Below are 26,344 nucleotides of genomic sequence, written 5' to 3'. Positions count from 1 at the left end.
AGGGAAATGAGAAATAGTATTATTCAGTACCCATTAGGTGTCAGGTACTAATCAATTTAGTCCTCACCTACAATTGTATGAGGTAGATATTGTTATGTGATATTTTATAATATCTTCAGTCTTGGGGCATTAAAGCATTGCCCAAGGACACCTTGCAAATACAAGACAGAAATAGAATTTGAACTCAGATCTGACTCCAAAAACTGTGCCTTTATAACCATGCCACCTGCCTTCCAGAATAATGGGCAAATAATCACATGGAGGTAGAATAATTTAAAGGAGAGAAATTACCCTTTATAACTTTTCCTACTTGTGATACATGGAAAAAAGCTCATGGGAGAATTTAGAAAGGAACCAGGATAGAATTCAGGAAATTTTGGTGTGAGCCCAAAGTTACATTAACATGCTGTGTGATATGGGGCATGTCACTTTAATGCTCTGGGTCTTGGTCCTGTTAAGGTATGCTATCAATAGTCACATAATAGTTAAGCATTAAATTTGAATGGTTATTGTCTGTCCGAAAAACTGAAACTTGGAAATAGACAAAAAAGGTTACAGGTGCTCTTTTAGTGCAGTGCTGGGTTTGACGTCATCTTGTCGGGCTACTTTACCTTCTGCAGAGGCAGAGGTGAACTTCAGAATTTTGTTCAGTAGAAATGCAAATAATTTCTGTCCAAGGAAGAGATAACCCAAAAGATTATTGTTATGGCCTTGGTGAGCATCAACCAGTTTTGTATCTAACCCAGGAAACTTATCCTAACATTTCTTATAAATACTTAACTTCTCAAATGCTTTTTGGATTAGCTTTAACATTTTACTGTTTTTTAAAATCAATTAATAAGTTAAATGCAATTTTTGACATGTGTTAATTTTATATTTGCATGAGAGTCATGATTTTATCTTTTGAAAAGTTATGCTTGAAGAGTATTTAGATAGAAAGCCTCAAATATAAAGCTCTTTCTGGAATCTCTGCCTTTGCTTCCTCCAAGTGACACAACAATGGAACTGGAAGTTAAGAGTGCTTTCTGGCAGTTTGGGCTCTTCATGCCAGGGAGTAGGCAGGCAAAGAAAAGGTTTACTATAGTAGCAGGGGTGATTGATCCTGGGGATTGATCAAGGGGGAAATGAATTGCTACTACATAATGGAGGTAAAGAGAAATATGTCTGAAGTGAAGCAGTTTCCCAGAGGTACCTCTCAGAACCCATATTTTAGAAGGCCCATGTCTTCTGATAAAAGTCAATGGGAAACTACAAAAACTCAATCCAGGCAGATCTGCTAATGCGTCAGATCCTTAAGGATCTGTGGAATTAGGGTTTTTCAGAACACGCTTTGGAAAATGCTAATTTAGTACAATTCCTTCATGTTACAGACCCAAAACCTGCTTAAGTTTTGCCAGCAATTTTTATCTAAATGAGTACTATTAGGTTCCTTAGTTCTATCTCTAAGCCTCCCATGCAAACATTCAGTTAGCTCCTTAATAAGTATTAATTCAATAGTCATTGAACAAATACTATATTAATTGAATACCTACTAAGTGCCAGACACAGATCTAGACCCTGGGGATACAACAATGAGCCTATGTTTCTACATTCTCACACGGAGATATTCTTCAAGTGTGTGTGTGTGTGTGTGTGACAACAAACACATAAAAGCATCAGCTGGAGAGTGGCAAATGCTGTGCAAAATACAAGGCAAGAATGGGAAATATAATATAATGTTTGGAGGGTACTAGTTTATATAGAGTGGTCAGAGAAGGTTTCCCTGATAAGAAGACACTCGAGCAGAGGCCTGAATTAACTGAGTGAGTAAGCTCATGTATCTAGAGCAAGGGTTGGAAAAGTACTGCCCATGGGCCAAATCTGGTCTGCCACCTGCTTTTGTAAATAAAGTTTTATTGGAACACAGCCATTTGTTTACCTATTGTCTATGACTGCTTTCATACCACAATAGCAGAGTTGAGTAGTTGCAGCGAGACTGTATGGCCTAAACCATTGACTGTCTGGCCTTAAAAATGTTTGACAACTCCTGGTCTAGGGAAAGAGAGTGCCAGGCAGAGGAAACAGCAAGTGCAAAGGCTGTAAGATAGAAGGGTGGTTCGCATGTTTAAGCACTGGCCAGTACGCCTAGAGGGAGTGGGGGCAAAAGGGTGGGAGGTGAGGAGGGGAGATCAGATCATGTGTCCACAGTGAGGATTCTGGCTTATTCTGTGAGTAAGATGGGAAGTCATTGAAAGTTTAAAGCAGAGTGACATGATCTAATTTATGCCTTAAGAGGAACTTTCTGGCTACTATCTTCCTTTTATTTCTTCTCTCTTCTTCACTACTCTGCCCCTAAATCTTTCTCTTCAGAAAGCAAGAGTAGCTTAAGAAATGATTATCTATTGAATTTGATGAAATCTTGGTTGGTTATGATCCTTGCACATGAAAGATCTTCTAGCCCTTGGTTCTATAATTTTTGAGGACCTGGAGCCTCTGATGAGGCTTCAGTCTTCATGAGGACTGACCAAGCTGTCCATTCCATGACCAGCCCTGGGTCCTACCAGAAAAAGGCCAGTGCAACGCACACTTCACAAAGAGCACCCCAAGAGCTTTGCTCTCTACTTTGAAGACGCATTCACCTATTTATGAATCATTTGTGCCAAAGTGATAATGTACTTTCTAAATGCTGGCTTGTGGTCTAAAAATGTCTAATACACACTACCCTCAGCTTGGGGGAAACGATATTACTTGTTATTTTGAAAATGCATTTGCACCAAAGTAGAAATATTGCATTTTTTCTTATGTGGGGGCATGTGTGACAATGTGAAGGTCATTTTTCCTCTTTCAAAAATGGAAATAAACACCTTCTAAATTGAATTCCGTTGGTCTTTTTTGCAACCCCTGTATCTTTTCAGCCATTCAACCACACAAGATATTTGCTCTCTGTGAAGATGTTGTTATTGCTGTATGCAGCATTTGAGCTATTGCTCTTAGGAATTTTCAACAGAAATATTCTAGTGTATGTCCTATTTTATCAATTTATTTTGTCATCCATAAGGGTGGGTCAGTGGTACCATGATTTTTTACTTTCCAGACTTTTATTTTCCTGACAGTGAAAGGGTATAGTCTGGGGAGTTAGGAAAGAAATTATGCTGGACGTTTAACCTCTAATGTGATAGGTGATTTTGGGTGAAGTGATTAACTCATGAAGCTTCTGTTTATCTATTGACCAAATGATGGATATTGATGTTTTGTGATCTGGCTACCTTGGATGATTATTAGAATTGTATGCTGTCATAGACATCAAAACATGCTAATATGTCGAAAGCACTATATGAATATGAGGTTGTGGTGTTATCTTCAGTTCTTCTACTTTGTGATCTATGAAGAACATCCATTATTTGAATCTTTCAAATTATACTTTAAAAAAACAAACTAACCCAAATTGGTGAAAATAAGAAAAAGTTTAAAGCGGAGGTTGAAAGATTAAAAAAGAATATCTGGAAGACATATGACTTATATTCATTCCACAAATTGGCTTCAGGTTTAAGCTAGGAAATGCACAAATCCTAAAAGAACTTCTGAATGGATTTCTTTTTTATTTTCCAAAGCTGCGAATCATATGATATGGAATTTTGTGCTGTGTTTTGGTTAGAACCTTCTTATTTGATATTAATGGGGTAAGAAAAATATAAAATGATATTCATTTAATCTTTATTGGAAAATTTGCTTTCAGAATTTGGTAGTTCTGTTCAGCAGCATAGATGAGGAGCTTAATGTTTACACTGTGTGGAATAAATTTTAAAAATCTACAGCCAGTCAGGTTTGTAGCATCTATTTTAGGCCAAGGTGTTTGAGACTGCCATAAAGTCTTAAGCCTTAAGTCATCTCAATCCATTCTTAAAACCAAGTGGTACTAACTGAAAAATGTTTAAAAGTCAAATCCCCTAGTAATCTATTATCTGAAAAATGGTAGCACTAGTTGGTTACTTCATGTCATTGCGTGGTTGGCAAAAACATATAACTTTGTCAACAGGCACAGCGTATCCTCCTTCACCAATTTTTTCCTAGCTATACTAATAATATTCATTGCACATTTGAGCTTTGGCAGGCAGTGCAGAAAACCCATAAGAACATAGCTTTCTTCCTGAAGCTTCTAATCTAATGAAAACTGGTAGTAAATTTTCTTCCTTAGAGCCAGATTTTACTCTTGAACTATTTTCCTTCAAATACTATTGTGAAAGAAAAATGTCCTAAATAAAATCTGCAATGACATTATATGGGAATTATCTATTTCTCCAGAGTACATGGCACTCAAAATCTTTTCCCTGAGATTTTATCTTATTTATATAACCCAAATTGGTGCATTCAAGAGTTCTTTCCACTGGATGTGGACTAGAATCAGAAAAAAGTCAAGAATCCGTCTTGCCATCCAGGATGACTTTGCCTACTTGAGTGGCTAGCAGATATATTTGGAGGTGAATCTTTCTAAAATTTTCTAATGTGGGGACCGCACCCCCCCAAGAAATTATATGGTACACACATTGATTATACATGATCATGTAGCTTAGGATGTTTCCCCAAGGTGCCTCACCATCCAACTGTATTCAGCATCAGGGCTCTTCCTAGGACACTTATGGGATCAGGCCCATCTTTGGGAGGCATTTTAGCTTCAATTTTACTGTTTTTCAGTGGGAGGAAGAGAATTGAGCCCAATCAAAGACTGCCTTATTTATTTCAAAAGGAATGACCAATAAGACCGAAATAGTGTTTTAGGAATGATGCAAAAAGCATGGCATTAATCTTGGCCATACCAACTCATATGGGATACAGCAAAAGCTGTACTAAGAGGAAAATTCATCGCAGTACAGGCACATCTTAACAAACAAGAAAAATCCCAAATAAGCAACCTTAAAGCACACCTGACTGAACTAGAGAAAAAAGAACAAATGAAGCCCAAAGTCAGCAGAAGGAGAGAAATAATAAAAATCAGAGCAGAAATAAATACTATTGAAACGAAAAAGGCAGTAGAAAGGATCAATGAGACAAAGAGCTGGTTTTTTGAGAAGATAAATTAAATTGACAGACCACTAGCCAGACTTACAAAGAAAAAAAGGGAGAAAGCTCAAATAAACAAAATCAGAAATGAGTGAGGAGAAATAACAACAGACTCTGCAGAAATACAACAGATTATAAGAGAATACTACAAAAAACTATATGCCAACAGAATGGATAACCTAGAGGAAATGGATAAATTCTTGGACTCCTACAATCTCCCAAAGCTCACTCAAGAAGAGGCAGACAATTTGAACAGACCAATCACAAGGAAAGAGATTGAAACAGCAATCAAAAACATCCCAACGAATAAAACCCCAGGACCAGACGGCTTTCCTGGGGAATTCTACCAAACTTTCAGAGAGGATTTAATACCTATCCTTTTCAAGCTATTCCAAAAAATTAGGGAAGATGGAACACTTCCTAACACATTCTATGAGGCCAACATCACGCTGATACCAAAACCTGACAAGGACACCATGAAAAAAGAGAACTACAGGCCAATATCACTGATGAACATAGATGCAAAAATTCTAAACAAAATTTTGGCAACCAGAATTCAGCAATTCATCAAAAGAATCATACATCAGGATCAGGTGGGATTCATACCAGGGACACGGGGATGGTTCAACATCTGCAAATCAATCAACGTGATACACCACATCAACAAACTGAGGAATAAAAACCACATGATCATCTCAATAGATGCAGAGAAGGCATTTGACAAGATCCAACAGCCATTTATGATAAAAACTCTGAACAAAATGGGCATAGAAGGAAACTACCTCAACATAATAAAGGCCATATACGACAAACCCATAGCCAACATCATACTCAATGGGCAAAAACTGAACCCCATCCCCCTGAAAACAGGAACGAGACAAGGATGCCCTCTATCACCACTCTTATTTAACACAGTACTGGAGGTCCTGGCCAGAGCAATCAGGCAAAGAAAAGGGAATAAAAGGAATCCAAATAGGGAGGGAAGAAGTGAAACTCTCGCTGTTTGCAGACGACAAGATCTTATATATAGAAAACCCCAAAGAATCCATTGGAAAACTGTTAGAAGTAATCAACAACTACAGCAAAGTTGCTGGGTATAAAATCAATTTGCATAAATCAGTAGCATTTCTATACTCCAGTAATGAACCAACAGAAAAAGAACTCAAGAATACAATACCATTCACAATCGCAACAAAAAGAATAAAATACCTCGGGGTAAATTTAGCTAAGGAAGTGAAGGACCTATATAATGAAAATTACAAGGCCTTTCTGAGAGAATTGGATGATGACATAAAGAGATGGAAAGACATTCCATGTACATGAATTGGAAGAATAAACATAGTTAAAATGTCCATACTACCTAAAGCAATCTACAGATTCAACACCATCCCAATCAGAATCCCAATGACATTCTTTACAGAATTAGAACAAAGAATCCTAAAATTCATATGGGGCAACAAAAGACCCCGAATTTCTAAAGCAATCCTGAGAAAAAAGAACAAAACGGGAGGCATCACAATCCCTGACTTCAAAACATACTACAAAGCTACAGTAATCAAAACAGCATGGTACTGGTACAAAAACAGGTACACAGATCAATGGAACAGAATTGAAAGCCCAGAAATAAAACCACACATCTATGGACAGCTTATCTTTGACAAAGGAGCTGAGGGCCTACAATGGAGAAAAGAAAGTCTTTTCAACAAATGGTGCTGGGAAAACAGGAAAGCCACATGTAAAAGAATGAAAATTGACCATTCTTTTTCACCATTCACCAAAATAAACTCAAAATGGATTAAAGACCTAAAGGTGAGACCTGAAACCATAAGGCTTCTGGAAGAAAACGTAGGCAGTACACTCTCTGACATCAGTATTAAAAGGATCTTTTCGGACACCATGCCTTCTCAGAGAAGGGAAACAATAGAAAGAATAAACAAATGGGACTTCATCAGATTAAAGAGCTTCTTCAAGGCAAATGAAAACAGGATTGAAACAAAAAAACAACCCACTAACTGGGAAAAAATATTTGCAAGTCATATATCTGACAAAGGCTTAATATCCATAATATGTAAAGAACTCTCGTAACTCAACCACAAAACATCAAACAACCCAATCAAAAAATGGGCTGGAGACATGAACAGACATTTCTCCAAAGAAGATATACTGATGGCCAATAGGCACATGAAAAGATGCTCATCATCGCTGATCATCAGGGAAATGCAAATCAAAACTACACTGAGATATCACCTTACACCCGTTAGAATGACAAAAATATCTAAAACTAATAGCAACAAATGTTGGAGAGGTTGCGGAGAAAAAGGAACCCTCATACACTGCTGGTGGGAATGCAAACTGGTGCAGCCACTATGGAAAACAGTATGGAGATTCCTCAACAAACTAAAAATAGAACTACCATACGATCCAGCCATCCCACTACTGGGTATTTATCCAAAGAGCTTGAAGTCAGCAATCCCAAAAGTCCTGTGCACCCCAATGTTTATTGCAGCACTGTTTACAATAGCCAAGACGTGGAAGCAACCTAAGTGTCCAGCAACAGACGAATGGATAAAGAAGATGTGGTACATATATACAATGGAATACTACTCAGCTGCAAAACAGAACAAAATCATTCCATTTGCAATAACATGGATGGACCTTGAGAGAATTATGTTAAGTGAAATAAGCCAGTGAGAGAAAGATAATCTGTGTATGACTCCACTCATATGAGGAATTTAAAATTATGGACCAAGAACAGTTTAGTGGATACCAGGGGAAAGGTGGGGTGGGGGATGGGCACAAAGGGTGAAGTGGTGCACCTACAACATGACTGACAAACATTAATGTACAATTGAAATTTCACAAGATTGTAACCTATCAATAACTCAATAAAAAAAATTAAAAAAAAAAGCATGGCATTAATCTTGCCAAGGTTAGGAATTGTGAAGCTTCTTGCCCAGTGGATGACTAATACTATTCATAATAATAATAATTTTATTATTATCTATTAGTTATTGAGAATTTATTATGTTAGATACCAAGCTAATGGCTTTACTTGCATTTTTCTCAGTTCATCCTCTTAAAACTCCATGAAACAGGAGCTATTCAGAAAATTCAGGTAACTTATCCAAGATCACACTGTTGATAGTTGGCTGAGCTAGCGTTTCTTTTTTTTTTTTTTAACTAGAGATTATTTTATTTTATTTTTTAAGACTGGCACCTGAGTTAACATCTGTTGCCAATCTTCTTTTTCTTTTCATTTTCCCCAAAGTCCCCAGTACATAGTTGTATATTCTAGTTGTAGGTCCTTCTAGTTCTGCTATGAGGGATGCTGCCTCAGCATGGCTTGATGAATGGTGCTAGGTCCGTGCCCAGGATCTGAACCGAGAAAACCCTGGACCACTGAAGCAGAGCACACAAACTTAACCACTTCGCCAAGGGGCCGGCCCCTGAGCTAGCCTTTCTATCTCCAAAATTCATGCTTTAGCCATTCTGTGTTATTGCTTTCAATGGAAATGATTCAATATTTGAATAAGTTTAAAAGGCCATAAACATCAACTTAGAAATCCACATCTTTCTGAAAATATTACAATGGATGTCTTTGGTTAAGGAAAATCTACAGGGGTCAAGATGAGTTACCTTTATTTCACTGGGGCTCAGAATTTTTTTTTCATCATGGAACTTCCTGACAAAATCAGGATGGGTAGGCAGATAGGTTTCTCTTTTAAATTTCTTTTCACTTTGATATTTTCCCCAGTGCTCTTGGAACTTTTCCATATCTCATATGAAGTACCCAGTGAAATCCCAGGCCAGCTCACAATGGCTACTAATTCTGCTCACAATAGCTACTAATACTTCCACGTCTCCATTTCCCTGTTTCTACAATGAGAATAACGTATTTTTTCTTTCTTCATGGGGATTCTATAAGCTACAATTATATTATAACAATAATATAATAGCTATATAGGTGCTTCAAGCTTATGAGGAAGACCAGAAACAAAAATCCAAGTTACCGTTGTCAACTAAATTATTTACATTGTAGTGCAAAAATGGAAAGACTATTAGAGAAGTTCTGTGGCACACATAGCTTTATTGAAATTGAACAAATATTTTTTTAATAACCCCTTTTACAGCACATGTAAAATTTAATTTTTTCATTATATTTTTACAGGTTGTCTTTTATCTGAGTAAGCAAAAATACGTCTTTTATTTTTTTCTTACTTAAAACATGTAGCCAGGATTCAAACCACGTAGCTCTGGTACCAAAAAGGCAACGGGTTATGAAAATCACAGTACAATTTTAAAATTCTTTAAGTTAGTTAAGGATATTTAAAACAATATTCACTTGGATTGACAGTAGAAATCATGGGTCAGTTGACATTAGTACTAGCAGTTACACCTACGATGAGAGCAGAAATGTGAAGTTCAAGCTAATATGAGCTACACCGTTCAGGACACACCGTCTCCATAAATACTGCAGCTGAGAGGTTGCGATGGCTGAGTCACGCTTGAGCGCTTAAAGTCGCATGTAAATATAGCCAAAGCAAAAAAAATATAGTGCGCTAAGTTGGATCTAAAATAAAATGGGCATTTTTTTTTAACAGAGTATACTATCAAATCAATTACACAATACACGTTTTAAACCCCAAAATGACATCTAGGAAAGAAAAATAATATTAAAATGCACACCTACACGGACAGTAAAGTAGAAATCTGTTCTTTGTGATTGGTGTTTATTTGTTGTTGTTGTTGTTTTCTTGATAAGTAGAAATAATTTACGACCCACAAAAGGATTTCTCAGGTGAAACACTAATTACAGACATTGTAAAGAATGTAGCTTAGGAGGCTTATTTTAAAAACGAGGCAGCATTTTCCTGAAAAAGTTTGGTCCTCAACTCGCTATAGGCTAGTCACTATGGTCAGATGATAAGCATTTTCCTTGTATGTGAGTGTATTTGTTTTAAGCTAACTTTTCAGTACCAGAATTAGTCAAAACCAAACCAAATCAAAAGACAAATAACCCTCAAGAACTTGACCTTGCATATCATGTCTAATTAATGCATCATCTGAAAGAATAATCCTAAGGACTATGAAGGGAATTATGCTTACATGATTCTGCAACACCTTAATTTTGTGCAAACATTTTCCCTCATTGCCTGGATAACTTATCTTTATTCATGTAGGTGCCAGGAAACCCACTCCCATGATCCTCCCTCCCCCCGCCCCCAGTCTTCTCCTTTGTCAAAGTGATATAAAGACAATTTCACTGTGTATTTACAAGCACAACACTTAGGCAAGAAGGTCCCAGGATCTGACGGACACATCTATTTCTTGTGGACATCTTCATGCCGAATGATCTTGTATGTGATCCAGTAAAAGATGTTGAAAATAAGGAAGGCCAATGGGAAGGCAGCTCGAGATATTGTGTCAATCCTTTTTGCCCGGTCCACAAACTTCTTCTTGATGGCATCTGCATCTTTTGGGGGTTGTGGGATCGGGTTGGCAGGTGTGGCCTTGACAGCTGTTCCATCTTTCACTTGGAGGCAGTGACCCATCCCATAACCACTGAAATTAAAACGACTTTCACGAGTAACATCTTCTTCCTGGGAGAATAAAAACAGAGGAAGCACAGATTGGTTGTCAGTCAAATCAGATGGAAGATGCTTAAAATTCTTCAGAAGTAAAAGGATAAATCACAGTTAACTGGCAGAGTGGGAGGCTTTTGGAATGGGGAGTTCTCTTTCAAGTTCAACTCAATTATTCATGGAACAGGTACAGTTCATTAACTTTTCAGACTGAGAAATTAAGGGTAAGAATAATGACTTTGAGGTCATTTTAATTAATTAACAAACAGAAATACCTACGTTATATTTAGCACTGACTTTCCCAAAATCTAGTTTATTAATCCATACCTCTGAATAGACTGTTTTAAAGCCAAGTCCCCAAATCTCAATATTATACTCTAAATCTATGAAGAGGACTATTCATTTATTCCCTCACTCACTCATTCATTCATTCAAAAAAGCATTTACTGAACCCCTGCCGTATACCTGGCCCTGAGCTAGGAACTTCTGATATTGTGGCCCTTTCACAGTCCAGTTTCTTCCATTGACATTGGCTTTAATGTTAGATCTAAGATTAACCCTTTAAATGTATACCTGTTTGCCCTTCAGCTTCTAGTTCATCTCACTTATATAGCAGAGATTAAATATTCATTATTTCTTGTTGAATATTTCTACCATAGCTAATTTTTCTAGTGTCAATTTTTTTTTTTGAGGAAGATTAGCCCTGAGCTAACTGCTGCCAATCCTCCTCTTTTTGCTGAGTAAGACTGGCCCTGAGCTAACATCAATGCCCATCTTCCTCTGCTTTATATGTGGGATGCCTACCACAGCATGGCGTGCCAAGCGGTGACATGTCCACACCCAGGATCCAAACTGGCGAACCCCGGGCCACCGAAGCAGAACGCGCGCACTTAACCTCTGAGCCACCAGGCCAGCCCTTCTAGTGTCAATTTTTAACATTGATTCTTTGGCTAGTTATTTATGGCAACCATATTTAAACATGTGTCATTTTAGCTGATGTCAGTGGCATTTTGTATTGATTATTTCTACGTGAATTAGATAAAAGACTGAAAAATTATAACCTCAGGGTAAAGAGCAAATGGCCTTAGTAGAGACAAATGTATGGAATCTGGGTGTGTGGTTGGGTCAAAATGATGGGGTTGAAAAGGTGGGGTTGAAATGACCTGCTTAGTAAAAATCTAGTTCTAAAAAGGCATTGATTGAATCATCTTCTTCTGCAACTAGATTACTGCTTTCCAAAATACTGTGCAACCCCTCTGAATCACCAAAATCACTGTGCTCTTTATCTTGCCAGATAGTGATAATGATTATGTTTCTCAAAAGACAAGACAATTTAGTATTAATTTTATTTCGTCCATGTTTAATGCATGTCAGTTGTGCCTTCAGCCACATATAAAAGATAGACTGAATGAAGGACTTTTAACATAATATGAATGAGAAACCAACTGTAATCCAAATGGAATGGCAAGCACAAATGTGTCGGGAAAATCAGGCCGATGCTCTCTAATAAAGTAACTATAAAACTCCTCCTTTATAAAACCATCTACCCAGTACTTTTATGTATATGGGATTGTCCTATACAAGTTGGTTGAAGACACTGTGTCTCATTTCTTAACAAAATGTAACAAAGGATTTTTCATTCAACAATTAACTCTTGAGTGTTAAGTCTATGGCAAGCATTTTTCTAGGTGCTGGGAGACAGTTGATGAAGTTGAACAAGAGCCCTACCTGCATGGAGCTTTTAGAACCCAGTGGAAGTGGCCAATCTAAAGGCATTATCATATAAGGAAGCTTGCTAAGAAAACCCAGCCTGGAAGACATTAATGGAAGATATAAATGGAAGACATTAGAATATTTCCATGTGCTCAGCTATATAAGCTCAATAATGAATACTTTAACTGGACTCAGATTCAAATATTACATCTGTTTTATTTGCCTTAAGATGCGAGTGATTTATTTTATGGATGCAAAAGTTTCAAATAAGTGGAGTATTTAAAAATGTGGAATAAACAGATATATTAATCATTACAGTGTCATCCAAAGACTTATTCAGTACCTAGCAAAAATGGAAGCACACAGTCATTAGGAGGAGGGGACTTGCTAGTCACATGGATTATAGGCAGTCTTGGCTTCCTAACTATTACTGGTAATTAGATCTCAACCAGTGTGTGAGAGAAGTAGAAACGGTGCCAGTTGATTTAGTAAAGAGAGATGCAGACTAGGAATTTAGATATTTGAATTCTAGGCCTGGCTCCAAGATTTACAAGCTGTGTTGAGCTTAGGCAAGATACTTAGTTTTTCAAGGCCTCAGGGACCTCATGCCAAAAATGTTGAGGGTGGACTAGATCTGTGGGTCTCACCTTTGGCTGCTGGGGAACTTTTTACAAGTATATGTGTGCCTGCCTCCCCTCCCAGCCTCTTCCAGACCAGCTGAATCAGAATCTCTGGGGATGAGAACTGAGAACCTGTATTTTTAAAACTCCAGTGACTCTAATGCAAAAGACTGGAAACCAGTGGCCTAGATGAGCTTTAATATCCAGCTCTAAAATGCTGACCCTATTCTATATTATTGTCTAAAATTACTTTTCAAGTGGAAACAATCTCTCAAAATACATTTTCCCTCATCTGCCTAAATTGACTGTGCTGTTTTTCTTTGCCGTATCTATAGAATCTTGCAAATTGCTGTTCTCACCTCTATAAACATTTAGAAACTCATGGTTAAGCATATAATTCACTGCCTGAGTGAGATAAGAATCTCTTTAAATTCCTGGGCCCCTTAAGAAATAGAAAGAGTAGTTAGCTGGTAACCTATTTTTAGCACACAAAACAAAAGGAAACCTAAATACACGTCTCTGTTTCTTTTCAGACTGCCTCATTCATTTAATGTCTGTAGTCTTTCCTCATATACTGTGAATGGATAGCTGAAGAGGCTAACTCATTCAATTGAATACCAGAGCTAGAAGAGAATGATACTAGGTTAGGTTATCATTATGTTGTACATTGCCATGCAAACTGTGGGTGCTTAATAAACATTTGTTGAATAATGAACTAAAGGGAATTTAAAGAGGGTTTTCTCTATGCTTGAAAATACTTTCCTCATTCATTCAACAGTATTTCAAATTATGCTTCTGAGCATAGTTATAGCTAATTAAATCAATTCTTTAAAATTCTCAACCACAAAAATAAATCTGTCGTAGGCAGAAATTATCCATTTAATTTTTCATATGCAGGAGATATGAATGCTAGTTGAAGGGTCTTCTTATTTACCATTATGACTCATTCAATGCCTTTTAAATATAGAACCTTAAATTATCCACATCAAAGGGTATGGTTTTGATGCAGAAAACATAATTGCAACCAATTTGAATTTTTGTGTTCTAATGAATGACTAATTGCCTTTATAGCAGGTTCAGAATAAAATGTTATGGTAATATGGCATGATTCCTTTATGAGGGCAAAGTGGAGATGAGCTTGAGTCATGGATTAACTGAAGCTAAAATAAAGAACAATCTGTAAGCACAGCTAGGTTGAATGAATTCACAGGGAGTCAGATCCTCTCAATAAGGAAGGAATTTTAGGCATATAGTCTCCATTTCTTCTAATTAGCCAGGAAACCAATTAGTTAATTATTGCTGCTGACTGGCCATCTTCAGTAACTTTGAGCAGTAAACACTTCTCACTCACTCTGTTTTGTTATTCACTGATTAAATTCCCACAGAAAATGAGTCATCCAAAGTTTCAATACATGCACTTTGATAAAATCTCCGTAAATCCTGTCTGCTGTATGAAGCACTGCCATGGCACTAGGTAATTCTTTTAAGATTTGTTATCTCATTTTATTTATTTTATGCATCAATTTTACTTATTGTGAAATTTACTCATTCCCGTGTTTGGAATAAGTCTTGTCTAGATGTGAAATTGGACCTAAAGCTGACTAGATTATTAGAATTGCATTGTAGTGAATTGTTTGTTGTAAGAAAATGATTTCAATATAATTAAAGAACAGGGTACAATACTTATAAAATGTAAGATTTTAGTGGGGCCCATATTTTCAATTTTGTTTTTATTTCCCTAGAGAGGAGGAAATGAAAGGACTCTTGAAAACTGGGGGAGTGGAAAATTCTTTCCATCACATTTCTCACCCAGATTCTTTGATTGAATTGAGTCTCCCTTCTGTTGGAATAGGAAATTGCTTAGTTGGAACTGAAGGTTGTAGTGAGCCTCAATCAATACAAGGACATAATGGAGTCTCCAACCCTCCTTAGGACACAGTCTAAGTCCAAACACAGCAGATTTTCACCAAAAAAGTCCCCTGAGCAAATGAAGGCTGAATAATGCTTAATCGTGAGCCTGCCGATTTCTATCACCTGGACTTGGGGAAGAAGGATGGCCTTGAGAAGTTCTCAATTCTTCTGGCCTCAATTTCCTTCTCTGTATCACAGAGACTTGGGAATAGATATGAATAATAAACAGATATCATTTATTGATTATGACTATATACTGTACACTTAAAACTACAGTCAATCCTATCTCCAGACTGACCCTGCAAATTACATGCTTCCTGGGGAAATTGAGGCTGAGAGAAGTTATGCAGCTTCCCAAAGTTATATTGCTAATAAATAATGAAGCTAAGATTAAAATCCAGGTCTGTCTGATTCAAAGATGCTGGAAGTCTTTGATTTTTATGAATTTGTCTCTATAAAACCCCAAATGGCTTTCATTCAAGATTATGGATGAAGAATCTGACTGAACTTTGCAGAACAACAAAGCTGAGATAAAGTAAACCAAATATAATCCCTTATTGCTTAATGATGTGGTGAAATGAATTAAAACTGTCAAAGTGTCATTTTAGTGTCACAATTGCATAGTGAAAGACAATTTTTCCAAAAGAAAAGCATATCAATGGATCATCTCTTTTTCAGTGAAGGATATCATTATTATTGACTTTTGAAGAAGGAACTTTTGGTATTCATTTCTTGAGCACTTGCCATTCATGTGTTCATATTGCCAACAAATATTTATTGAGCACCTATTATGTGCCAGGTATGTGGTGAGGATATAGCAGTGAACAAGAAGACAAAGTCTGGTTTTATTGGAGTTTACATTCTAGTGTGGAAAACATACAGTAACAAGTAAAGAAATTATGTACACACACAAATATATACTTATACATATACACATATATATACACACACAAGACACTCACACACACAGATAATGATGGATGCTTTGAAGAAAAACAATCAAGGTAAGAGACTTAAGAAAGGCAGAGAAATGGATGTTTTAGATTCAGTGGTCAGAAAAGGCATAAGGAGATGCCAGGAATTATGCCATGTGCTGGGGATCCCGTGGTGAGCAAGATCAGATTCTTGCCTTCAAGGAGTTTGCAATCTTGAGATGAAGACAAACATTAATAAAATAATCATATGAATACATAATTACTATGATAAGGGCTCTGAAGGAAAATTATAGAGTGCTATGTGAGCTTATTAATGGAGGCCCAGGTCTAATCTGGCAAATTGGAGAAGCCTTTCCCTGAGGAAGTGATATTTCATTAGAAATCTGAAAAATAAGAGGCATTAAAGAGGTGATAGCAGACTTGGGAGTTGTGTGAGATGGGAGGGTTTGCTGCAATTGAGAGATGGTAGGATGGCTCCTGGAATGTAGGGGGAGAGTGGGTGAGACAGATTTTCAGAAATAATTAGCACAACCAGAGGCACTCACAACTAGAACATACAACTATGTACTGGGGGGCTCTGGGGATAAGAAAAAGAAAAAAAAAAGAAGATTGGCAACAATTGTTAGCTCAGCTGCCAATCTTTAAAAGAAAGAACCAGGGGCTAGATTATATAGAGCTTTGAAAACCGTGGTGCCTGTTTGGAGCTTTATTTTAAGAACCAAGTGAAGCAAGAGATGAATAAGACTTTTGGTTTTGGGGGGGCATAGAGAACTAAACAGAGTATAATATGAGAGAGAGTCTTGAGATTTGTACAAAGTTTTACTGGAGTTGAGATGACCGTAAGTCTCCAGAGATGGCAAGGGTAATACTGCTGAGATACACAAGGCAATGTGCAAATTATCTGTGATTCCCCTAATCTAAAGAAGACTCTGTAGGTACCTATTGGTTTTTAGTATTCATTTCCAATTTTTCTTTTTATTACTATTTTTAAATTTTGGCTTCCCAATCATATTAAAGAATAGGTAGTCAGGGACTCTGGATTTTTGTGTGTGTGTGTGTGTGTGTGAGGAAGATTGTCACTGAGCTAACATCTGTGCCAATCTTCCTCTATTTTATGTGGGATGCCACCACAGCATGGCCTGACGAGCAGTGCTAGGTCTACAACCACGGTCCAAACCTGCAAACCCCTGGCTGCTGAAGCAGAGCAGACAAACTTAACCACTACGCCACCAGGCTGGCCCATCAGGGACTCTGGATTTTGATAGCTGACTTCCACTATTGTCTTCGCTCACCGGAGGGTGAGCTCCTGTGTGCCAAAGTCATCTCTGTTGCCCTATTCCATAGTACAATGCTGGGCCCATGATAGTTATTCAATAACTTGCTTGGAATGATCCTCTTGATTAAGTAAGGGCTCAGAAAGGTCATGCTCGCTGAGGGAGAGTAGGGGACAGTGATTTCCCTCTCTTTGCCAATTGCTGTCCTTTCTGTAGCCTCTGGATCAATCTTCCCCAAATAACTTCCATCTTATCTCTCTCACTACAGACTCAATAGCCTTGATATGGTAGAGAAGCAGGGGAAAACACAGATAGAATCTGAAAGGCCTGGGTTGAACTCACATCTTTACTCTTTCTAGATTTGTGAGTTTAGGGCAGTTCCTCAACTTTTTTGCTCTTCTATTTCCTCATCTTTAAAATGAAGAGATTAGCCATTTGGCCATTTTCTGAGTTTGAGTATAGGATTATAATGCTGGCTAGTATATTGCCTTGGGACTAATCTCTAGCTGATTGGTATGTTTAAGACTTTTCTTCTCAACCAGAGAGTAGACAGCATGCAAATAAGGGTCTTAATGTCTTCGTCCTACCCATGCCCTGATACCTTCTACCAGAGTTGGCTTTGTGGGCATGCATACTGTGCAGTCACACAGGGCTTAATGCTTAGAAAGGTCCTATACTTGCTTTAATGCTATGCTAGAGCCATCTTGAAATTCGTAATAATTTTTGAACAAGGGATAGATTGATGAAATGCCATTGGCCCATTGCTTCCATTCCTAGGCTTAATACTTTCCAACAGTTTCTCATCTCCTTAATGACCACTCCCAAGCTCCTTTGTGTGACATTCAAGGACTCCTATGTCCTGCCTTATACCTACTTCTCTCATGGGATTTCAAGATCTTGGACTTTAGTCAACTGCTTCCCTTTTCATAGAATACCCCTCACCTCTCTTTACTTGGCGAGCTCCTGCATATCCTTCAAGACTCCACTCTGCCATCATCCCATTCAGGATGACTTTTCTTGATCTCTGAGCCTGGGCAATGGGTTTCTCCTAAGCTCCTGTAGCACTTGGTACATCCCTTCATAATGGAACCTGCTGTATCACATTAAAATCAGCTGTTTACATGTTGGCCTCTTTTATGTAACCTTCAAGTGCAGAGACCCAGTTTTGCATATCTTGATAGCTTCAGTACATTAGAACAATGCTTGGCTGAAGCTTTCTATGTTGAATATATACAAAGTAAATTCTTCTTAAATGAATGGTAGAAAAAAAGTCTTTTATAATATGAAAAATCCTTTCCTTGCTTATTTATTATGTGGCTTATTTTTGCATATTGAATTTATATAAAATTAGGGCAAACCTAAACTCAACAATGTCACAAGAACTGAGGTATTTATGATCTATGTTTGAAACACTGTCCGTTATTTTTTGCCCAGTGTTAAGCTAGTAAGCAGCGCAGATAGTGTGAAAATATGTAAAATTAGATCCACCTTATTAACAACCTTAGCAAAAAATGCACACTTCTTTGCAAAGAAAATAAATGGAATAGACAAACACTCAAGAATACACAGAAATATTTTTTTCATTTATTTGTCTATCAAAAGTCAGAATAGTAAATCTAGATAAATTAAAAGCAAGTATGTATTATATATATGCAAATATTTCACCAAATAAATTAGACCTTATCAGTTATTGCCCATAGCAAAAGACTAAGGAGTATTTGCATAACACTAAGGATATCTGAACTCATATTCCATCCATTTGTGTTTGGCAAAGAGAGTAAAATTTCTATAAATCTGTGGTTATCACCAAACATCAGTTTTAAGTCTTGAAATTCTAATTAATAAAGCATTTTCTTCACAAATATCTTAAAACAAATTAATACCTGTACTGTGGTGCTGTGCACCATTTAGCTATCAGTACACAAAATCTCCTTCATTAGCCCTAATCACATATGTTATTTTTACAAGTCTGCATAAAAAAAGAAGCCAGCAGAGCCTTTTATTCAGGACAAAGCTCGCCCCCCAAAACAGGGGGAAAATATGTGGGTAAGGAGGACAAAAAGTATTCAGCGGTGGTATGAACAGGGACTCCAGAACTGATGTTACCAATGCCTACAAACACTTTGCAAGGGTTGGGGCATAGGGAGCTGAATTGGACTACGACTCCTAGTTTTCCGCTAAAACCCATCTTTCTTTCTTCTTCTAGTTGTGGGTCTTCCTTTAGCTTAGGGTTGCTTAACTGTAGTGCTATTGGCATTTGGGATCAGGTAATTATTTATTGTAGGGAACTGTGTTGTGTACTTTAGGATACTTAGCAGCATCCCTGGCCTCTACCCACTCCCTTCCCTCTTCTCTCCCAGTTGTGACAATGATAAATGTCTCCAGACATTACCTAATGTCTCCTGGGGGGGGAAATCACCCCTAATTAAGAAGCCCTGCTTTATCTGGTCACACATGTGCACATGGGGAGACTGCACTTTCTAGCTTCCCCTGCACCTGTGTGGGTCTATGCAACACATGTAGTGTCAGGAGGTCCAATCAGCTCAATCTCCAAACCAGAATCTAGTCAATTCTTACCACCCCCAACACTACATGTAGGTCTGAGCCACTTGATGGTGGGTCATCAGAATCATTCCCACCAGAATAATTGTAGTAGTCTTCTATCTGATTCCCTGGCTTTTAGACCCCCCCTCCCAACAATAATGTCTGCTCGCAACACAGCAACTAGAAGGATCGTTTTAAAATGTGAGTCAAGTCAGATCTTCATCAGCTCAAAACTCTCCAGTGGCTCTCATCTCACTCAGTAAAAGATAAGTCCTTGTAATGTCCCCTTACCTCTCAAACCTCAACTCCTGCTGCTCTTTCTCTAGCCCAGGTGTCAGCGAATATTTTCTGTAAAGTGCCAGATAGTAAATATCTTAGACTTCATGGGCCATACATTCTGAAGTATACGTCTTTTCAATGTATATTTTGAATCTAATTTTCTAAAGTGAAATAAATACTTCACTCTACTTTGGACCACACCTCTCCTAGAGCACCATATTTTTAATGGACTGGAATTATTTAAGAATAATTTTTGACTTTTGGCTCAAAATCTATAAAGCAGAAATGTTTTCGTTTAATGTCAGCTGTAGTCTTAGAAAGTAGTCTAGAAATCGATAACGTGGTTGTGATGTTTCGATTCCTCAAGAGGGAAGCAATGCCTTGCATATGGAAATTCTTTCCTAGTAGTCTCTATCGATTCTGATCTAGCTAGAATGCTCAGAAGACACTAAATTCTAAGAAGCATGAAGGTGAACATCTTCCATCTGGAGTATGAGCTGTTCAATTATTAACATCATTTACCATCTGTTCAGGGTGCAAAGTGAACATTGAGACTGTCTACACAGCACAAACTAGAGGGGGCAGGTGATCAGGGGATGACCCCATTGCCAAACTAAAAACAATAATAATGATAGGAGCAGCAACAAATAACATCAAGCATTTATTTGCTTTCTAACTTGGATAATCAAGACTACCAAATTCTCCAGACCATTATTGTTTTCCAATCTATCTATCTATCTATATGTACACACTTGGTGTTAGAAAGTGGTTACTATGTGGGGTTATCTGTTGTTTACCTGGCACCGCCACTCCTGTAGACGTGCCTTCCTAAGGCTGAGAAGAACTATGTTGCCCAGAATTCTCTTCTTCATTGGTTCTGAGTTAGGGTTTGCCAGTAAGAGGAACTTAGGAGATTTTGAAGGTGGAAGGGAAGCAGAAGCCATTATTTTGGGGAGTATGTGGGGGTCAGATTAGGCTGCTTTGTTAGACACAACAGCATTCCAGGCCTTTCTGTGGGATCCAATTTTATGATCCCATTTTAGCAGCCAGATATGGTGGCTTCTCAGATTTCCCTGTGAACACGTGCTTTTTCATCCTGAGCTTCAGGTAGATAAAGTCCCATCTTCTGACTATAGCCTTCCAGACTTTCATTTCCCCCAATTGCTCTCATATTCATATAAACCATAATTTCTATTTGAAACCCCTTATTCTGGTAGTATGTTTAGTGTCTATGTTTTCCTGACTAAACTCAGAAAGATACAGGTATATGGGTACACCATAATTTTAACTTGAAAACGTCATTTTAATGCAAGTGACTGTATTTTCTTTAAGATTTGTTGAGCATCATAACATACTAAGCTTTGGAAAGAAATAAGGATGAAAAAGACAGAGTCTTGCCCTTGAAGTCAGTGTGGAATTGGGGGATGGGGTCTAGAACATGTAGACCAGTGGTTCTCAACAAGAGTGATTTTGCCCCCCAGGGGACATCAGGCAATGTCAGGAGACATTTTTGGTTGTCACAACTGGGGACAGGGTGCTATTGACATCTAGTGGGTAGAGGTCAGGATACTGCTAAACATCCTACAATGCACGGGACAGTCCCCCACAACAAAGCATGAATTATCTAGCTTCAAATGCCAATAGTGCTGAGGTTGGGAAACCCTGATATAGACAAATGATTCCAATATAATGTGTTGTCTGCTCTTATAAAGGAATGCACAGGCCACATGATACTATGGAAGAAGTAATATAATGCTAGAGTAATTAAAGGCAAGCTAGACGGCATTCTTTCTGTAATAACATCATGGAATGTGCTGCTTCTAGAAGATATACACGAATATTACAGATATGTTACAGAAAAGCAACCCATGTAAAGGCAGCCTCATTTTATAACTGAGCCTGCTTTTTAGTACAACTACAGAACAGCTCAGAGGCACTTGTCTGTACCATTTGTCCTGGAGTTAATATCTTTTAATTTTCCTGTATCTTAATCAGGGAGGATTTGCTACAAAGGACAGAAACCTACTCATGGTAACCTAAATAAATGGGGGATTTCTTTAAGAAATTACTATAAAAGTTATTGTAAGAAAATCTCATGAGTCTCCAAGGATAGGGAAGCAGTGCCAGGTAAAGGTAAGAAGCCTGGGTTCTGGATCCAGAGCTCCTGGTTTCAAATCTTGGCTCTGCCACTAACCAGTTTGGGAGCCGAGTAAGTCACTCAAACCTCTACGTGCCTCAGTCTCTTCTGCAGTATAGTGGAAATAATGATGTCTTCCTTACGGGGTTGTTGAAAGGATTCAGTGAGATAATGCACATTAAGGGCTTATAACAGTATATGGTATATGGTAGGTTCTCAATAAATGTTAGCAATGACAATGATATTGATGATGGTATAAGCAGGTCTACCCAACCCAGTAACTCCAGTGAGCGAGTCAGGAAATGGGATTATTCTCAATCTCTCAGAGCTGTTATTCTCTCCCAGTTCTGCTTCTCTCCTTTCAGCTTCCTTTACTTATGCATGTTCCAACTGGGCCACCCCGGCCTCACCCCTAGGGAAACCTTTTCAGCTCAGGTCCTTACTATCATCTAATTAGAGTACGAGAGATTCTTCATTCAAATTATTGAAAAAGAGAATCTCATTGATGTCCCAGTTTATAGACTTTTGTCCTCGGGTCAGTGGATAGGAAAAGGAGTAGGAGAAACCAACAGGGTAGCCTGAAGCCAGGGTGAGGGGCAAGGGAATCCTTCCAGGTTGGTGAATGTTCCTGAAAGCAAACCACATAAGGAACCATGGAAGGAACGAGAGGCTGGCCTTGAAAACTGGTGAGCCTGGCTCATATGACAGGAGTTTTCAAAAGAATGAAGAGCATTTGTACTTATGACTCTAAGGCTGCTAATCAGAAACAATTGGTTGACATTACAGGGACAGAATTCAACTCAATATGAGGAAGAACTTTTAACAACTCTATAACTGAACATGGAGCACAACACCTTGGAAGGTAATGAATTCTTTATTGCTAGAGATAGTCAAGTATTTAATCATTTGTTAGAGATGTTGGGTATTGATGTAACGTGGGTTAGGGGACTGGTTGACCATTTATGTACCTTCTAATTGTGGGAGTCTCTGATTGTGTATGAAAATCGCTAAGATAAGAAGTCCAGGAGGGCAAACCACATTGAAGGTGCTGACCCAAGTGCAGGAAAGATGTATTCAACAAGCTGTGCCCTGCTATGACCCTCTGTGATCTCCTGGAAGTTTCTAGTCATTCTGATCCCATTTTAAGAAACCCTGCTCTAATATAATCAACCCCACAGCAACAGTTTGGTTCAGGTGTATTTTCTCTTTCAATTATCTTTGACTTGCAAAACATTTTATTTCATCATTTCTAATGGTTTCATTTTAAGAAGCAGGTCCCTTGCTGCTGTTATAATTTTGAAGAAGATCCTAATATAGAATATATAAAATATATAACAGAATAATAAAAACCCTAAAGTAGTAACGTGTAACCTCACATTATGTAAAGAATTAGGCACCGAATGGATGTATTTTTAGAGGTTAACACACCATGTTTGTGGAGGCCTATCTTTATTGTATCTAGTTTTGACAGCCTAGAGGCTCCAAGCTGTAACAGCAACCTTCCAAATAGTCACTTTTTTCTTTCTCCTCCTCCCTCCCACTGTTCAATTTCTGCTGAAAGGAGCTCAGAGGGAGAAGAATTAATGCTGTTGGCCGTCAAAGTTTGGTGAGCTGTTTGTTTTTGCAGGAGGCTCAATAAACTCAAGAACTGGCAACGCAATCAATAGCATTGGATCTATATTTGGTCTTGCCCTTGATCCCTTCCTACTGACTTTGAAGATGAAAGCGTCATGATGAAATCACCCAGGTGTGACTTGGAGAAGCATTAGGAGGTTTTGACAGAGGGGCAGTGAGGCATAGCCTGAGGAAAGAGATGTCTGTAGACCATCACTTCATGGCTTTCCATAGCTGCAGAACAAGCACATTTTCTCCAGGTGAAAACTATAAACCTGCTTTCTCTGGCCAATCTGATTTCCTTGTGAATTTGATCCTGGTAAGCTAGGTCTTCTCTAATGAATATAGACTGTATGTTCTGTTTTAAAATTAGCAGTTACTGAAGCAGATGAGCACTATAAAACATCAGGAGGCACTTTCCTATTGCTTCTCCCAAGGACATTCAAAGCAGCGAAGTGAACCGGAAACACAATCTATGCTCCATTATTGTGGCTTATTAGTTTTTCAGATCATCTAAGCCCTAGCTCTCTCCTCCCTTCCCTGCAACCATTTGTTCACTAGCACTTCAACTATAGCTTCTTGTAAGCAACTCTTACAAAAGAAATTAGGAAAAGGAAAATGGAAAATAATGGATAAAATGAGGCGTTTGGTTTTTGGAGCGTTGGTGGTGCATTTCCAAGATCTCTTCTCTCTGCTTCATTACTATGGTTACCAGATTTAAGATTTCAGACAGAAACATGTCTATAGGCCCAGAGGGAAGAATGACTGCAGTAAACACAGAAGACAGAGATGGAGCACAATTCGAAAATAATACCAGTATCTGTTGATCTAATTGTTAACCAATTAAGTTTCTAGTTTAGAAAGTGCTTGAAGGTGTCCAGCATAGTACTTGGCACTTAATGGGAAATCTGCCTTCTTTTCCTTTTCAAAGTTATAGTTAGAGGCAAAGGGGAAAGCTTATGTGGTTATAAGATATCTTTTCATAGAAAACAGACATAAGTCCTGGGTAGGTGTCTCTGTCATCCCGGTGTGTACTTCCTTCTAAGGCAGATGTCACACCCAGATGAGGATGACACAACTTCCACACTGCAGGCACAGGTCACTGCATGATAAGCCCACTGGGTCACAGGCATCACAGTCCTCAGGTGGGGTGTGAGTGTGGGCTGGTAAGACAAGGGTGAGGGGCTCAGTGAATTTTAGTAAGATGCAACAGTTAGTGCAAGGTACACCTCACCTCCTGTCCCTGTCCTCGTAGCAACCAAACAAGGACCCTTGTTACCAGATCTGTGACTGTCTCTTAAGGGTATCTGAGAAGGTGTAAGCCGGAGAAGGTCACAGGAACTTGTTTACCTGGCCTGATACACCCTGAAAGCACTTTTTTGTCATAACTCAAAGTAGGAAACATTTTTCATTACCAACCGGGATGCACACGTGCATACACTCCCACACACATTAATATATATAAGAGAAACAAAAATTGCACAAGGTGGTATTTACTTTTCCAAAGCATGATGCACTCTGATATTTTCTAATTTTCTTCCTAATTTTGATTTTTCAAAAAAGCTGGTGGTGAGCCACTGAACTGACTTCATGACCTACAAGTCAATCACACCCCAAAGTTTGCAAAGTACTGTGTTTAATGATCTTGCCTGGTTTCTTCGTTGTCAGTATTCATTCATCAAATATTTACTGAGCGTTTGCCATATGTTAGGCATGTGCTAGTCATGGGGAAATCTAAAAGAGAGGCTTCCAAATACACAGGAGAGTCCTGACGAAGAGTCAAATGTTCTGTTTAAACTCATTGCGGCTGTCATCTGTCATGCTTGAGAAGGTGCTGGGATTTCACAGGGAGTCTGGGAGATGGCCTGCTATGTACCAGGCATTGTGCTGAGCCCTGAGACTTCCTGCCAAGTCCTAGACTCTGTGTGTATTCAGCTTTTGATTGATTTTAGCAATAAGGTAGCAGTAAATGCTTCCATGTCTTCGAGAGCTTCTCAGGAGAAGAAACCCTCTGTGATAAGAAATAAGATCCAGTGTTCAATGTTTCTGAATTCACTTTTCTGCTTATCCATTAACTGATTGCTTGCCTCCAGGATAAAAATGCAGATTCTGTTGGCACAGATTGCCAGGCCCTTTGTAATCAGGCCTTAACGGATTGTTTGAGTTTCATTTTCCCTCATTTCTCTTTACATATCCTATGCTTTAGAAACTCTCTGTTCCCTCAATGGCCCAAACTTTTCCACATCTCTGGGCCTTTCCATGTCCTATTCTTTTTGTTCAGTGATTCTCTTTGACTTTGTCTGCCTGCTGAATTAAAATTCAGTGTTCTGTCCTTAGCTCAAATTACAGCTCCCTCCAGGAGCTCCTACTTTCTGTCACCTCTGTTTAACAGTAGTCCCATTTTTTTTCCTATTCTCTCCTAAATCCTTGCATTTATTAGGTTGGATTTTAATAATACTGTTGTGAGTCTCTTGTGCACTAAACAGTGGGCAATTAATCAAAATAGTACATAGGATCGTTTTAAAGAGGCAGAGGACATTTTACATGAACATGAGAAGATAAGTTTATATAAAGAGCTCAATTATACCATTTCAGGTAGCTGTCCATTCCAGATTTGTGCATTGGGCTAGAAGTTAGATGCTAGTGGGCTGGATTCCTAAGAAGTCATAGCTATCTACATTTAAAGTGCTCCATATAA

The 26,344-nt window shown here is 38.2% G+C and overlaps 1 protein-coding gene across 3 annotated transcripts in view; it reads right to left on the bottom strand.

The window, feature by feature from the left end:
* Nucleotides 1–9,104: 9,104 nt before the first annotated feature.
* GLRA2 (glycine receptor alpha 2) overlaps nt 9,105–26,344 on the bottom strand; it is a 175,118-nt gene continuing 157,878 nt past the window's right edge. For all 3 annotated transcript variants that reach the window (XM_003365745.5, XM_023633280.2, XM_070256945.1), the window contains one exon: nt 9,105–10,637. In XM_003365745.5, the coding sequence (XP_003365793.1) occupies nt 10,359–10,637 (279 nt within the window). In that variant the 3' untranslated portion in view covers nt 9,105–10,358. The remainder of the gene's footprint in view (nt 10,638–26,344) is intronic.

This window comes from Equus caballus, chromosome X, assembly GCF_041296265.1.
Source record: "Equus caballus isolate H_3958 breed thoroughbred chromosome X, TB-T2T, whole genome shotgun sequence".
NCBI classification, from domain to species: Eukaryota; Metazoa; Chordata; class Mammalia; order Perissodactyla; family Equidae; genus Equus; species Equus caballus.
The sequence above is the reverse complement of the archived record's forward strand: the minus strand, read 5'-3'. Positions and strand labels throughout refer to the sequence as shown.